We start from the raw sequence: 16,865 nt of genomic DNA, 5'->3' as shown, positions 1-16,865 counted from the left end.
ATGTTTTATGTGTCTTTTTGTACAATAAAGTGTTTTACTGCTACTAATATATCATATTAACGATTAACTAAAAAGGTATTTACATCTAATTTAACTGGTAAATTATTAAAGTCCGCTAAAATTAATATATACCTATTCAAAAAAATGTTTGTTAATATGTCCCAAAATCATGGCTCATTTTTTAAGTCTCCTGACTTACCAAACATATCGCAATGAAGGTAAGGGTACAACGCGGCATCGTGAACCTAATAATGTAACGTTTCAGTTACTTTTTTAGTCGCCGACCATTTTATCCGGGGTACGAAAAGAGGTATTAGATCTATCCTGGGTCTAATATGTTATAAAAACATAGTTTTTTGAAAAATGTTCGTAGGTAGTACACAAAATTTACATTTTCTTTTAAATGTGATTTGGGTCATCGTTCTCCCTGGTGACTTTTCTGGTGACCCAAGAGACATCAATTTTATTATGACTCAGGAGACTTTTTTTCTATGCACTTTGATTTTTTTGATGCGCTAATTTTGTAATCTAAAATAACTTTAAACTGCTGATATACTTATATCACTTTGCTGATGAGTGGAAGTGGAATTGAAACTTAATTTATTATTCTCTCCCTTGACATTTTGGCATACATTTGACATGCTGCAGTGGACTCCTAACGTTAATAAAGACATAATTTTTAGAAAAAGCTTTAGGAAAACTCACTCTTGAGCTTAAAACGATTAAGTCCTTATCATATTATGTTAGATTTTTAGTACAGACCCCAAATCAGTGAAAATGTCACTTAGCCAACTAAATTTGTCTCTGGTAAAAGTACGATATCCCTAAAAATTGTACGTACATTTCGCATTTTTCTGAAGGAACGGAATTCATAAATTGGGTTATTATTATTTTTTCAGATTATTTGATTGCATTGACATATCACCAAGATAGATAGAACATTTAAGTTACCGGAAGAAAAGCATTTGTGTTCTTTTATACAGTGTGGAAAAAGTAGGTTCGATTCCCGGGCGCGACTAAGCGAATTTAAAAAAAAACAACGTGTTGCATTCCGGGAGTGCCGACAGAAGTGAAAACTCAATGACTAGTCCAAAATGTCTGCAGCACTATGTATAATTGACCCATCCTCCTTTCTATTGAAAACTTTTGGTTCCGAAATTGCTGGTCAGTGAGCTTGTTTAAAATTCGAAATTCAAATTTATAGCGTTAATTGTTTAAAATTCGAATAGAAATTGTAAAGTTACCTTGCAGACCTCGCATCTAAATATATTTGGTCATGATATTTTGAGTTTTATTCACCAGTACTAGAGTTCACTTTTATTAGCGATTTCATCAAGATGTAGTGTACAGGCTTTGGAGCCTATGTCAAAAAGACAGTGATAAGTGTGTATCGTGAAATTTGCTCATAGCTATCGTCAGGCGCTTACAGTGCTTCGAACATTTTTTAATTGTCATCGTTCACTTCCAATCTGATCTTTGTACAAGCTATACCTTTTTTAATTAAATTAATTTTGCATGTATTTGGGCATTTGATTTACACCATCATATCCTCTAAAGATATGACATGGTGGCCCACGAGGGGAATTAAAGAAGAATCCGCGAAAACAATCAATAAAATGTACAATAATTAAATACGACATCGGCCGGCGCGACGAGTAACGGATCTTCAACATCGCAGTTCAAGTCTAGAGGATTGCTGTTGTATTCTGGAGCTACCAGGGGATGTCTAAAGTCACCAGGCTTCAAGAAGCGAAGATCTCCAAACCAGGGTTCGACCAGTGAAACGGCTAAAGTTCACATCGAGCAGTTACGTTCGTACGCCGCCACCAAAGATAAGTGTCTGTCCTTCATACAAATTCCAATAATCCTAACAACAGGCAATATAACTATTTAAAATATATCTTCATTTGTGTAAATCAAGTGATTTCAAAGCTATAATTACGTATAAAAACCTTAAATTAGTGCAAAAGGTGCATTGCATCAGATTCTATATCTACCCGAAACATAAAAAAGTGAACAAAGAACTTTGCATTTAACTTTGCAATTTTAGATTATTTTACGTAAATTCGATATAAAAGTCTTTAAATTTTACAAAGTTAACAATAAATTTTAATAATCATCATTATATTTACAAGTTTTGAACGTTCACAATAGTATAACTAAAGTTAAAGTTAAAATAGTTTACGTATTGAGTTCAATTTAATAGGTTCCGTTTTCCTTATCTTTGTTTACAAGATATTTAGCATTATTTGCCGACTATTCCAGGGCAATACTATTTAAAATCGCCGTGCGCCGCTGGCATCGTTTGCAAATAAACTCCGTGGCTCGGCACCGGCCGGGAGGAGTCTGCTGAGCGTGCGCAGCCGGTTTCCCTGTCATCGGCAAGTACCACCAGAACGAGGAACGTGAGCCATTTTATATTTTTTTTTATTGCATTACTATCTAAATAACTAAGGTAGACACAGTTGTTAGCAAAATGACGAGCGAAACTGAAAAGGCAGATAAGTTAATGCTGCTTCAATTATGTAGAAAAAGAGCGTCCGCCAAAGGACAAATTACTAAATTTGGAAAATATTTAGATAGTATTGCACCAAAGACGGAGTTGGATAATGTTCAATTAACCGAGTTAAATTTAAAACTCGCAAAGTTTGAGGCTTTGTCCGTCAAGGTTGATGAGTTGCAAAGTGAAATAGAGGTTTTAAATTTTGAAAATATTTCGGCTGAAATTGAAGAACGTGACCTCATGGAGCACGAAATCATAGTAAATATTGCCACGGCAAAAAATTTAGTCGAAAGATTTTCTAAACAATTTGAATGCGAAAAAAGGCGCAGTTCCGCGCATAATACGTCATGTTGTGTAGATGACCCCAATCACCCTCACGAAATAGGTTTGAAATTACCTCAAATACAGATTGCCAAATTTGATGGCGCATATTTTCGTTGGTTAGAATTCCGCGATACTTTTGAAAATTTAATACACAAAAATGAGCGTATTTCAGACATACATAAATTCCATTATCTCGTGTCATATCTACAGGGTGATGCGGCTAGGATCATTTCAAATTTGGAAGTGTCAACTAATAATTATGCTGAAGCGTGGAAAATGATTTGCAATCGATATGATAATAAAAGAATATTAATTAATCATCATTTAAATTCATTGTTCAATATTAAACAGCTTCCACGTGAATCAGAGCGATCTTTGCGATTTTTGGTTGATCACGTGACCAAAAACTTGCGCGCCTTAACCAGCCTAGGCCAGCCCACAGACAAGTGGGACGTATTGATAATATTTATGTTATCTTCTAAGTTAGATACCAATACTTTGCTAAAATGGGAAGAATACCGAAACAATTTAGAGGGTGATGTACCCACTTTAGAACAATTTTACAAGTTTATGATCGATCGTGCTGATGTACTCGAATCGTTAAATCGTAACAATAAATCAGACGTTGTTGGTGTGTCAAAGCCGCCTAGCGTCCCTTCTCGTTCTACAACAAATAATAATTACGGTCAAAGACCAGTTCAAAATAATTACGTCAAATCATTTGCAAGCTCAACCAATAATCATAACAATAAAAAACAAAACATATTTGCATGTATTTGGGCATTTGATTTACACCATCATATCCTCTAAAGATATGACATGTAGCTTTATTGAATTATATTTGAGTGATATTCATATTCATATTCATATTCATATTCATATCATTTATTGCATACATGTGTTTACAGTAGGTCTTATATTATATATCTTAGGTTACAACATGCACCCGTTAGGACATAGCAACATTTTACTTAAATAATAGGTACTTAATCTAAATTTTATCTTTACAGCTATGTACATTATTCACCCGCTAAATTGTAATAGATTAATATTAATTTATAATAGAATAGAATAATAATAGAATAATCCAAATAAGATATTTTACATTGTTATTATTAAATTCAATTTATTCCGAAATATCATTAAAAGATTCACTTAAGGTATAATAGCATTTTTGTAATAAAAATTTCTTGATTGCCTTATAAAATAATTCATATTTATTATGCGATTTGATGTTGTTTGGCAGTTTATTGTATACCCGAATTGCTGTATATTGTGGGCTATTCGACAGCGTTTTTGTTTTGGAAGGGGGGATAACAAGCTGATATTTTCTCCTGCTGATATAAAGTTATAATACTGTGAGATCCTCGTATTTCAGCCCGTACAAGATTATAACCTTTTTCATGTAATGTCATTGAGTTTTTCTTTATTGATTTAAATGCCATCTAAATGATTGGCCATCTAAACCTTACGGTCACGTGATCGCCTTACGCTGTCTCGAGTTTATCATTTTTTCCCCACCTCAAAAAGTGCCTAGCGCCGCTAAAGAAGTTTTCACTTCAAAATCTTTGAATGCAGTTGTTTCTTTAAAAAACAATAATGTTTCATTTAAGTAAAATGAGCAAACTTAAGGTTTTAAGGCACTTTCCCTCCAGGGCCCATAATTTTTTTCCACCCGGTAGTAGACAACTATTTTTTTCAAATGAAGTTTTATTAGATAAATCGTTGATCACATGGTTCGTTTCACACATCACATCAAATCGTTTGTCATCACAATCAAAATTTGTCAAAAGTAATGAAATGTATGCCAAAAAAACATAAATAAAACATATAAATTCAACACATTTTTTTAATAAAAATCTTTCTCGATGATATAAAAAAGAACATCGACAAATTATGTTCAAAGAATTAATATCAAAACAGATGTCATAATTAGGATTGGCTATAAGAAAGGGACAGAGAGATTTAATTACCTCTCGCTCTGCACGTTTTTCTCATTCCTCCTTGTCAAGCCAAAATAAACTATAAAATGATAGTAACACAGTACATTGTAATATTCACTTTTTCCACGGTATCATGTCATTGTAAATTACTTATGTGAAATTGTAGTGGCGTGCGACTTTCAAACCGGAGGTCACGGGTTCGAACCCCGGCCCGTGCAAGTGAGTTTTTGTAAGTAGGGACCTTTTTTTAGTGGTACTTAAATATAATAACTTTTCGTATTATTGAAATAAAATATTTTATTCAAACAAACTTAATAATATAATAATTAAAACGAATAATATCAATTAGTTTTTAATATTTATTCAATTATTTTAAATTATTTGAGCATGAAACATACTAGATTTATTTTTATCATTACAATAGAAAAAAAGCAAAAAATATATTCTTATAGATATTTTATTTTCAAACAAAAATAAAGCAAAAAGTTACGGTTAGATTCTGATGGCTAAATACCAAACAGCTACCGGTACATTTCAATATCTGTCGAAATTTCCTAACCCGTTGTAACTGACAAAGAGTATAGATTTCGACGTAGCATGACGTAGCCTAGCAAACACGCACACATGCGTAACGTATAGGCCTGTAAGAAGGCACCATCATAGGTTTACCTCCGATTCCGTTACTACTCAATGGAGTTACGACTCAACGTTTATTGGATATTAAAATTTTACGTAATTCGGAGCGCTGCGCGAAGTGACATAGGTCTTACCTCTTTGAGGCACGACGGCCATCTAACATTACTGGCATAAAGGATGCATTTATGACTTTGACGCATGATAGAAAGAGAAACCGAACTGCGTAAAATGGGCGTTTGCTGTTGAATTCATAAAATCAAAAATCGATAATAAATCCATCGGTAAAGGATAATAAGTTAATATTTAGTTCTTTGAAAGTTAAGACGAGATGAAAACCTTTGCTGTAAGGTGGGTTGTGCTGGATATGGATGTGTTTTCTAGTTGCACGAAGCTAAAACCGAAAAATGAACACGTAAGTTTGGATTTATTTTCTATCGAGAAAATTTTAAGCATTCGTGTTTCGACTACTAGGAAATCACTTATCATATAGCCAAGAAACATATATCCGAAAATCACTACTGTTTGTTTCCGGGGCTAGCCACTGCCACGTTTCTAAGATCCTGTTATTTTTCGATGCACGGCCTTAATAAAGTCGCGTCTAGATCATTTTGAACACCTCGCACGCTTAGCAACTATTGGTGTTGACTGTATGCTCATTCACACGACAGAAATGTATAAGGGTTCCGTGCTTAAAAACTTTCTTTGTACACTAAGTTGCAAGGCAAATGCTCTGATAAAAACCCAAAGAAAAACATACACCTTCATGACAAAACAGAGGCTCGACAACATTACAAATGCGGTTGTGAAATAACCAACGGGCTTTAGTTTCTATGGCAAGGCGGTCATCGTGAGTGCAAAATGTAAGTTTGCAAAACTGATTCTCGACAAATTTAAAAATGCTGCCTAAGAACTACCAAATAAGATGAATGCTCAAGAAAACTGTGGTCATTATGAGCGCAAAAGTAAGTTTGCAGCGGTAGGTATAACTGTCGCCACGCTCGGCCGAGCGTTATGATGGCTGATGGCGTTAGCACTGGATCTTTTTAACGTTTTTTGTTATGGTAATGTGTTCTTATAGGCATAATACGATACACTATATGCACTGTTTACCCATAGATTGTACCTATGTAATGTACTAGCGACCGGGTGGCTTCGCACGGGTTAACAAATTATACACAAACCTTCCTCAAGATTCTCAAGAATCATTATATCGATAGGTGAAACCCGCATGAAAATCCGTTCAATAGTTTTTAAGTTTATCGCGAACATACAAACGATACAAACACACAAACAGACAGACGAGGCGGGGGACTTTGTTTTATAAGGTGTATGAGAAGAAACGATGCATAGGTACAGTCAGCAGCAGAAGTTGCTAAGCGGGCCACCCGTACAAAATGATCTTGACGCGACTTTATTGTTAAGAGAAAAAGAGCGGGTCGAGGTAATTTTGAACACCTCGCCAGCATAGCAACTTCTGCTGCTGACTGTATATTAGGTATCTAAGATGTACAGAATATACCTTACCGCGAGTCAACATACGCATCAGCTTCTTCAAGAGCCAAGGGTAGGTATAGTTTTTTAAAGAGCCAGCAGATGGCAACGAGCATATGGCACGTCTGGAGTTAATGGGGCATTGTGGCATCATCTATGAAAAGGGACCTTATTGTCGATGGCGCTTACGCCACACAGCGTCGCGCGGTATCGTATTTATATCAGAGCATCGTTAATAATGGCGTAAGCGCCATCGACAATAAGGTCCCTTTTCATAGATAACGTCACATATGTACGTCAGCTGAACAGTAAGGTTCTTTGCCACCATATTTAAAAAAACCTGGGAAGGATCCGTAGTAGTATAAAACGACATTTAAATTTTGCTTATAAAATGTACAGTTTGCAATGTTTGCATACCTACAAACTTCTGTGCAGGGGGGGTCACTTTTATCTGCAGCTCACTGTACCTAATTAGTAACATTTTGAAGAGACCAAAATCTTAAACCGAAAAGCGTATTAAACGTGATGAATAAATGGTTTTTGCAATAAATGTTTTTTCTTCAATCAATCAAAATATTTATTGTTGATTATGATGATATATTTAGTTACAGAGATGTTATTCTAATGTACAACGGTCTTCATGTCCTGCCTCACAGAGGCGTACAATATGGAAACTTAATTCTAAAGGAGGTCATTTATGTAAATACATATATTAATTTACGCTACACATTACATTTTCTATTCTATTCTAAATGTATGAGAACAACAAGAATCATTCAGCGTATTAAACGGGAGATCTACCATGATTTACTTACTCAATGTGCCGTTTTGCCAGTTTTATAGCAAAAGGTAAGCTTTTCCGCTTGCCAAGATTTTTTGCTGTCGAATCTGGTATCTTTTGTCTGAAAACGTCAGACAATAGAAGTACCGTTGGTCGTTTGTTCCGTGCAAATGGTTTTTTTCGGTCCGAGGCGCATTAGGGTTAGTCCGGTAGAGAAAGGACGCCACAGACAAGACATCCTCTAGACTGAGCATAGTAGCACTACCCCATCTGCCACAAATATACGGTAGTTTTACTCCATCTTCGAGTCAAAGTGTCTTTGTGTGACGTCCGTGTGTTTAAACGAACCAATCACGGCACGGGACTCGCTCACCTCGTCCCCCGCACCCCAGTATTTTTGGCAGCATCGGTTTCATGAAATAATTGCTCTAAACTCCGTCTAGAGGATTCCTAGTCTATGAAGGAGGCTAAGCACGCTGCACGAATAACTTCGTACGTTGACCCACGTGTTCCTATCTCTATCGCTCGCGAGTCGCGCGAGTCGCGCGTGATTATATTGCCGTCCCGCCCATGCTGCCGGCGGTCAAGGTCACTGCGGCAGTGGGACAGGAATATACAGGGTCATTTTTGGACCGTTAGCCATATTGTGCGAGGTGATTAGGTAGGTCATACTGAACAACTTTTTGTATGGGGCCACCCCGAAATCCCAAAAAAATTTGGCCTTCCCATAGAAAACGTCGACATCCACTCGACCAAAATGTATGAAACGGCCAAAAAAATGTTTGTGGACCCATAGAAAAAGTTGTTCAGTATGGCCTACCTAATCACCCCGCACATGGGGCTAACGGTCCAAAAATGACCCTGTATTAATGGCGGGTAATTGTATAAAATTCCTTGTGCTTGAGCGCCCTTTCTTTAGCTGTTTCGCGACTTAAAATCGGAACTACAACATGCGTTGTAGGGCAACGAACTAGAGTAACTAAAAATCTCTCTAGAGGTCAAAAATGACCCCACGTGTAGTTATAGCGAGCGACGTTACTATACTGCGCCCAGCTTGACAATGTTAAATTGGCCAAAATACTTTTACAGTACATATGGGGCTACTTTTCCGCACTAGTGTGTAGTTTTCCGTAGTAGTGCGATGTCGAAACTTTAAAGTGCCATATGTACTGTAAAACGTTGTTCGATACACGTGCGAATAGGTAATTCGCAACTCGTGTCGATTTAAAACACTCCCTTAGGTCGTGTTTTAATTTATCGCCACTCGTTTCGAATTTCCTCTTTTTCGCACTTGTATCGAAAATAACTATTTTATGCCGAATAGAAATTATTGTGTAATAAAATTTAACATTTCATTATTTTTTTATATTGTCGGGGCCCGGGGCTCTGCTCTCTTAAAGCTCGGCTTTTGCCTTACGAATCAGATTGACCGAGCGAGCGCGAAGTCTCCATTTAAGCTTACCTTAGCATACCTCCTCTACAGGTTGCATTAAATTTCACAACAGATTCTCGTGAAATTTATTGAGCGGGTTCGATAATTACCTATATAGATTTTTATTGTTGCTTCAAATTTGCATAACTTCAAATTATCGGTGCATGGACCTAGAGAACTAAGGTCTACCGCTAGTTTTCTATTTTACAAGCTTATTTATTTAACTTGTAATGTACCTAACTATGTGTGTTAGTTAGGGTCGAATCTTGCAAGTTAAATTTGACCCACTTCCCGGTTTCCGATGAAGACGAAAATTTACATACATATGTAAGTCGGGTGACAATACAATACAATCGATGGAGACAGGAGGTAGCCAACACCGCAACGCAACCTAACCGTGTTTGGGCTTTTTAGAATGGTCTTGGTGAGTATTAGTTGCCTGTGGAAAGAAAAGAAAGAATAGGAAATTTTTGCCTAAAACTTATTTCAATGCAAGGCCGAATCGTTATGCAATATTACACCATGACGTTGCTGAACGTTTTCAAAGAAAGCTGATTAAATCGAATTACATAGCAACCTTCGAGATATCCTTGAGTAAGCTATTATGTGAATTTGGGTCATGAAAATAATGTTTGATCAATCGAGTGTTTGGTATTAGAACCTGATTGAATTCAATTGGGCATCGAAAAGTAAAATTATGTAAGACTTTGTATAAAATTATAATAAATTGTTTAACTAAATCTCCCTACCGTCAGCCATCTCCGGCCATATCAACTGTCAAACCCATTTATTGCCCGCTTTCACGTAAAAAAAAACGGCATCGAAATCGGTCCATCCGTTTGAGAGCTACGATGCCACAGACAGACATTGACTCAAACATATAGCGCCCCTCTTTTTGCGTCGGGGGTTATTAAATAATAACAAAATGGGACACTTAATAAATAAAAACAAAGCACATTTTCCACCAGGAAATAACAAATATTGCTTACATATTGATTGACCACAATTCATTGGGTCGGCAATACGCCATTCCACTATTGACCGAGTGTACTATTTGTTGGACAGGTCAATAATAGATGAATTTCCCTAAGGGATGTATGGGGAAATGGTAGAAGCACGCCATTTTATCTATTTATGATGTTAGTTCATAACACTATGATTATAAATTATATACTATACAATATAGGCAAACATAAATAAGCATTCGCGGGGGTCACGGAGGTGGATTACAAATCAGCCGGCCTAGCCAAGGTGACAATCGCTATCGCTTCGCCATCGAATCGCTTTGTGTCTCTCTATCACTCTTCCATATTAGTGCGACAGTGACAGTTGCGTTTCGATTGCTACGAAGCGTAAGCGATTGGCACTTTGGCTACGCTACCTATCGTAGGCTCAAATTTCGACTGGTACCTATTACTCAGTACTACCTATATGAGTTTCTTAGACTCGCCATACTGTCTATACCTATAATGTCAATATACTCGTCACCAGCACTAAAAATTCGTATAAATATTAAAGTTTTTGATGCAAAGTGGCTTTTGTTAACTTAAACCGTGTACAGTCAGCAGCAGAAGTTGCTAAGCGGGCGAGGTGTTCATAATTACCCTGACACGCTCTTATTCTCTTAACAATAAAGTCGCGTCAAGATTAGTTTGAACACTTCGCCCGCTTAGCAACTATTGCTGCTGACTGTACATGTACACTGTCTGCAGTCACCTGCACCCTGCACTAATACATGTTACTCTTCGAAGGCCGCAAAAATATGTGACACGCTCTTATGGCTCTACAAATAAGATCGTGTCACATATTTTTGCGGCCTTCGTTGTGTAACATATTATTGCAGGTGACTGTACCAATAGAAATATATTGTCAAATTAACTATTCTATTGATTTTATACGTGCATTGACAACTTAATAATACAACTAAAATTACATTGTACTTGTACAAGTAAAAATCGACTTTATAGTCTGTAGCGGACAGTTAAATATCTAATGTAAAATAAAATAGCAGGGTCTTTGGAAAGAACACGCCCATAAGAAAATCCCTTTTCAAAGTCTGTCATTTCTTTGGTAAAAAACAAAAAAGAATTATATACCAAATCGACTGGTACAATTTTCAACACAATGCTGATAGTATTAAGATTGATATTTCAATGTGTTTTAGAATAACTTGTATGCATTTTGGTTGAATTGATGTGATATATTATTCAGCAAAGACTAATACATTTTATATGTAATCATAGGTTTTAAGAATGAGGTTAAAGCGGAGTAGTAACACAAGAGAATATTGTGTGCAAAATATGTGACTATGTAGCAGGAAGTCCTGGATTCGAATCCCCGTTAGGGCATTTTATTTGTTTATATCACAAATATTTGTTCCTAAGTTATGGACGTTTCCTATGTATCTAAGTATGTATTTATCTATATATATATATATATATATATATATATATATATGTATAAGTATTCTATATCGGCGCCTAGTACCCATAATACAAGCTCTGCTTAATTTGGGGCTAGGCGGATCTGTGTAAGATAGTTACCATTTTTTTTTTTTCAAAATATTAGTTGGTACTTACACATAAAGATCTTAAACATTTAACTTGCTTAACTAAAGTCCATTTAAGCTAACATTGCACTAACTTGAATATAACAAAGTGAGAATTTATCATTATAAGCGTCATATTTTCATATAATTTGAAATTAATGATGACAAAGTGTGGTGTCATTGCAAATTCCATGCAGAGATAGTTTGGTCGGACGCTACTTCTGATTGACGTAAATATAAAATGAGTTATTAGAAAAAATTGCTTAAAATTTTAATGGAACTAGCAAAGGCATGTGATTTTGAGGAAGGTTCTTCGCTATAGCATATTTAAAATAGCTTAGCATGGCATGCGTGATATGTGATACTGATATACGATTAATTACAGTAAAGCAACTTTCAATAACCCTTAATAGGGCAGAGGGGGCATAATTATATTTACCGCCATAATTTGGACTTTAATTAAAAATGGTGGAGTTCATTTTTGAGTAATTTCTAACATCCTTCTCAGAAGGACCTTCTGCCTTATTAAGGCCAGTGTTGGCCGAAACGTTAATGCAATTGACCATTTTTGACCATTAACCATTATAAATTGAATCGCAAACTGTGATCGTCCGTAAGGTTTACCGTTCAATTTGTTACTGGTTAATGGTCAATTGCAATTAACGTTCGGCCAACACTGATTAAGGCCCACATGCACCATTCCACTAACCCAGGGTTAACCGGTTAAACCTGGAGTTACCATGGTTACCAGTACAATTTGACACTAGGTTAACGCTTTAACCGCTTAACCCCGGGTTAGTGGGATGGTGCAAGTGGGCCTAAGGTATAATAAAATTTGGTGTAGGTACATCTAAGTTAAAGTGTGCTAAAACAACTGACACAATCTTTATAACTACTCACTTCTTCGCACTGGCGTCTTTCAACAGGTACAGGACATGAGTTGGCGCGTTCCGGAGCTTCTCAGCGGTGGTGATGGCTTTGGAGAGGCCCTGGGCCGATGCTGACTGCTCTCCGAGCGAGTCGATCAGCTTGCCCAGACTTTCTTGCACGATTCTGGGAAAATACTAAAGAGTCAGACCAAGGAACTGCACAGACTGCAGTGAGTGTAGCAATGTCACCATAAAAACACTACCACCAAGTCTCCATACTATTTATGGTTGGTGCAGGATTTAGCTTAGCCTACTGTAAATGAATATCATTTATCTTTAGACAAAGTTCTTATTGTAAAAAGTATATAAAATATGGAAAAAACCTCGTTCATAAAACTTAAAAGCCTCAAACAAAACTATTTTCAATTATGAAGTTCAATTTCAATCAGGAACTTGTAATATTTAATAAGAATACTTTATTTGTCCTTTATTTTATTCATAACTAGAGGCCTACATCCTACATACCAAACTCTTACAGATACCAAAACTTAAACTGTGTATAATTTCGTAATGAAATGCTATCAAGGTTTTTATGTACATAAATGTATTAGCTCATTAGGCCATCTGTGACGCTCGAGCTGTTCCACGAATTTAATCTTTCACTAATAGTTAAATGGTTTCACTTTATACGTAAATTCCAAGCATTGGCAATACAAAACTATCTAAATCCTCCAAATATAGTCGAGATCATTGCTTTTGACAAAATACGAACAAAATAGGAAGCAGTGGACCTTGACATGTTTGTAAAGGCGTGTCTTGGCTGTTTAGACCCGTAAAAGGTCAAGTTTCTTTTATACAAGGACTCAGAATACACTTGAGATAAATTTTAATTAAAAATCTTACCTCACAGTACGAACATCACCATGGCACCCTGGAGGTATCAATGTATAGTTCACTTTGGTGATCTCATCTTTGAGCATGTCGTTTACCGGTATCATCCACTCCATTTTTAATAGTTTAACACTTTAATTTACAAATTCGATTTAAATAGTGATTTTAATATTTAAATAAATTACAAAAATCACAGACGCCCGCAGTATGGAAAATCTTCCTCGACTGGCGCAATTGGTGTTGCTGTGCTATGCAGATTTTGATTGAGTAGGCGGTTTCAAGGCGGTTTCGGTGTGACCGGTTAAATTTAAATTAAATCGCAATCGATTGAATCGATGTTATTATAAGGTAATCTTGTTTATAATTTTTTCATTGTCTTATACAAGATATTTAATCTTGTATAACCAAAATAGTTTCTATCACAGAGTAATTATCATTTTAAGGGTTCTGTAGCCTAAAAACGGAACCTTGTTCTGCAAGTTTTCCTTAATATTTACCATCTAAAGGCAAATATATATTATTCTCTAGGGTTTTATTCTGTTGATTCTAAAACGGATTACCTATTTACTTTTCTCGAAGCAATATCGGAGTTATTATTCGAGTTCGAGTGTGGTGAGGTGAAAGGTGGACGTCGACAGACATACGTCGACGATGCTGCCACTACGAGTGGTTGACTCGCTTACTAGCCGTTTTAGGCAATTTCAGGTAGATGGCGTTGTACCAAGCTGACAATCATAATATATGAAATAAATTATATAGGTAAATAAGTATTTACTTTTAATTTCCTTACAATATAAAATCATACAATTATAACAAATACATGTGCTACTAAAGCTGGAAAATACACATTGCATTTAGCTAGGCAGGTACCTACACACTGTCTGAATGTAAACTATCGTAGAATTCGAAATTCAAATGAACTATTTGAAAAAACAAATATTTTTGCTTGTTCAGTCATTAAAAATCTGCCGTACGATGAACGTGTAGTAATTGAAATCACCAATTTTTATTTTTTTTATTTTATTTTATTTACCATTGGGGAACTGAAATCTTAGTGATTTTTTTTGAATATCTAAATTTTAAGTGTTATAAATATGAGGGAAATCGTTCATATTCAGACTGGACAATGCGGCAACCAGATTGGCGCAAAGGTAACATTTTTCTTCCCACCAGCTGCGTGTGCGTAGACGTGCACGTGCGCTAAAATGTTGGAGCCGTGCACGCACACGTTTCGCAATCGGTGTGCCGTCAGGCATAATCTTCGGTATATTACTACGCGCACGTCCGCGTATCTGGTGTGCACAGTCCAGGGTGTAATAGTCTTCACGCTGGCACTGCTGGAAACATAACGTCTTTATCTTCGTAGATATCGCGATGTTTTCATATCCTAGACAAATTTTCGTAATGTTGTCGCCTATTGACAAGCATACTTCTCATGAGCGGTACCTACGCTTAATTTTCCAAGGATTTCACGTAGGCATTGCGTTTTTGAAGAACCCAATGGGGTTCTTAAAAAACGCAAAAAAAAAATCGTAATCTGATACTACAATACAATGGTATTGATTACGAATTCTTTTCGTCGGTCTGACTTTCCAGCTAATGTTTTTTTTTTACCTCTATTAACCATCTCCATTTAAGAAATCTTTTTCTACAGACTGTTCTAACGTACCTATCCTTTTCAGTTTTGGGAAGTAATCTCTGACGAGCACGGGATCGACCCGACGGGCGCCTACCAAGGAGACTCCGATCTTCAGCTCGAACGCATTAACGTCTACTACAACGAGGCTTCTGGAGGCAAATATGTGCCCAGAGCCGTCCTAGTAGACCTCGAACCAGGCACCATGGATTCAGTAAGAGCTGGGCCTTTTGGCCAGCTCTTCCGACCGGACAACTTCGTCTTTGGACAGTCGGGCGCTGGCAATAACTGGGCGAAAGGACACTACACCGAAGGCGCGGAATTGGTTGACTCTGTCCTAGATGTGGTAAGAAAGGAAGCTGAAGGCTGCGATTGTCTCCAAGGCTTCCAGCTGACGCATTCGCTTGGAGGCGGAACCGGATCCGGAATGGGCACGTTACTTATCTCCAAAATCAGGGAAGAGTACCCTGATCGCATTATGAATACGTTCTCCGTCGTTCCAAGCCCTAAAGTTTCAGATACGGTGGTAGAACCGTATAATGCTACGCTATCTGTGCATCAGTTGGTCGAAAATACAGACGAGACGTTTTGTATTGACAATGAGGCGCTGTATGATATCTGCTTTAGAACGCTGAAGCTTAGCACGCCGACGTATGGAGATCTGAATCATTTAGTGTCGGCGACTATGTCTGGAGTGACGACCTGTTTAAGATTCCCAGGGCAGTTGAATGCTGATTTGAGGAAGCTAGCTGTCAATATGGTTCCCTTTCCGAGGCTTCACTTCTTTATGCCTGGCTTTGCGCCGCTAACTTCACGTGGAAGTCAACAGTATAGAGCTCTGACAGTCCCAGAGCTAACGCAGCAGATGTTTGACGCTAAAAACATGATGGCGGCGTGCGACCCACGCCACGGCCGCTACCTTACCGTTGCTGCTATCTTCCGCGGCCGCATGTCCATGAAGGAAGTGGACGAGCAGATGCTCAACATCCAGAACAAGAACAGCACGTATTTCGTGGAATGGATTCCTAATAATGTGAAAACCGCTGTGTGCGACATACCCCCTCGCGGCCTCAAAATGTCTGCTACGTTTATTGGAAACACTACAGCTATCCAAGAGCTTTTCAAGAGAATATCTGAGCAATTCACAGCCATGTTTAGGCGGAAGGCTTTCCTCCACTGGTACACTGGTGAAGGTATGGATGAGATGGAGTTCACGGAGGCGGAGGGCAACATGAACGACCTGGTCTCCGAGTACCAGCAGTACCAGGACGCCACGGCTGATGACGAAGGGGAGTTTGACGAAGATATTGAAGAAGAATAAGTGTTTTGTGTCCGTTTTGTCTAACCGTTGTGTTGTCACTGTTACGTCATAAGCAATTGTATTTGTAATAAATATCTATTAGAAGACTGCCTTATTTTTTATTTAAATTTGACTTGAATGGTCGTGTTTATTTAGTGAGCGTCAGGATGACAGGACCATGATGGCTATTTATAACGAGTGTTACTCCAAGATTTAGTACCTATTTAGTACTATTTGGTACCTGACATCAAATATTTAGTACCTACCTCAATAGAAATCGAGAAATATTGAAAATAAAGTGGCCAGCCATTCTGACGTCAGGTTGACAGGACCAAGTCCAGTTCCCCTATTTGTAGGCGTTATATCGAATCCATCTTTTGACAAAGATTTAGTACCTATTTAGTACTTTTCATAATTATTCTTCTTATTTAATTTCGACTTAACGTAAAAAAGTTACAGCTAGTATAAACTTTGTATGTGCACAGTGGTGCAGCCAGTCAATGTGAACCGG

At 37.2% G+C, this 16,865-nt stretch overlaps 2 protein-coding genes across 2 annotated transcripts in view; one reads left to right on the top strand and one right to left on the bottom strand.

Annotated features, from left to right (window-relative positions):
- The window catches only part of LOC134661724 (alpha-tubulin N-acetyltransferase 1-like), a 35,898-nt gene extending 22,266 nt beyond the window's left edge, over positions 1 to 13,632 (bottom strand). The window contains exons 1-2 of the mRNA XM_063517901.1: positions 13,431 to 13,632; positions 12,559 to 12,711 (exon numbers count right to left, since the gene is read on the bottom strand). Coding sequence (XP_063373971.1) covers positions 12,559 to 12,711; positions 13,431 to 13,534 — 257 coding nt within the window. The 5' untranslated portion in view covers positions 13,535 to 13,632. The remainder of the gene's footprint in view (positions 1 to 12,558; positions 12,712 to 13,430) is intronic.
- A 735-nt stretch (positions 13,633 to 14,367) lies between these two features.
- Positions 14,368 to 16,459, top strand: LOC134660905 (tubulin beta chain-like). Its single transcript, XM_063516777.1, has 2 exons — positions 14,368 to 14,569; positions 15,101 to 16,459. Exons 1-2 carry the CDS (start codon positions 14,513 to 14,515, stop codon positions 16,373 to 16,375), a joined length of 1,332 nt encoding a protein of 443 aa, XP_063372847.1. The 5' UTR covers positions 14,368 to 14,512; the 3' UTR covers positions 16,376 to 16,459.
- The last annotated feature ends 406 nt before the right edge of the window (positions 16,460 to 16,865 follow it).

This window comes from Cydia amplana, chromosome Z, assembly GCF_948474715.1.
Source record: "Cydia amplana chromosome Z, ilCydAmpl1.1, whole genome shotgun sequence".
NCBI classification, from domain to species: Eukaryota; Metazoa; Arthropoda; class Insecta; order Lepidoptera; family Tortricidae; genus Cydia; species Cydia amplana.
Note: the sequence above shows the minus strand (reverse complement) of the source record. Positions and strands in the feature narration are given on the sequence as shown.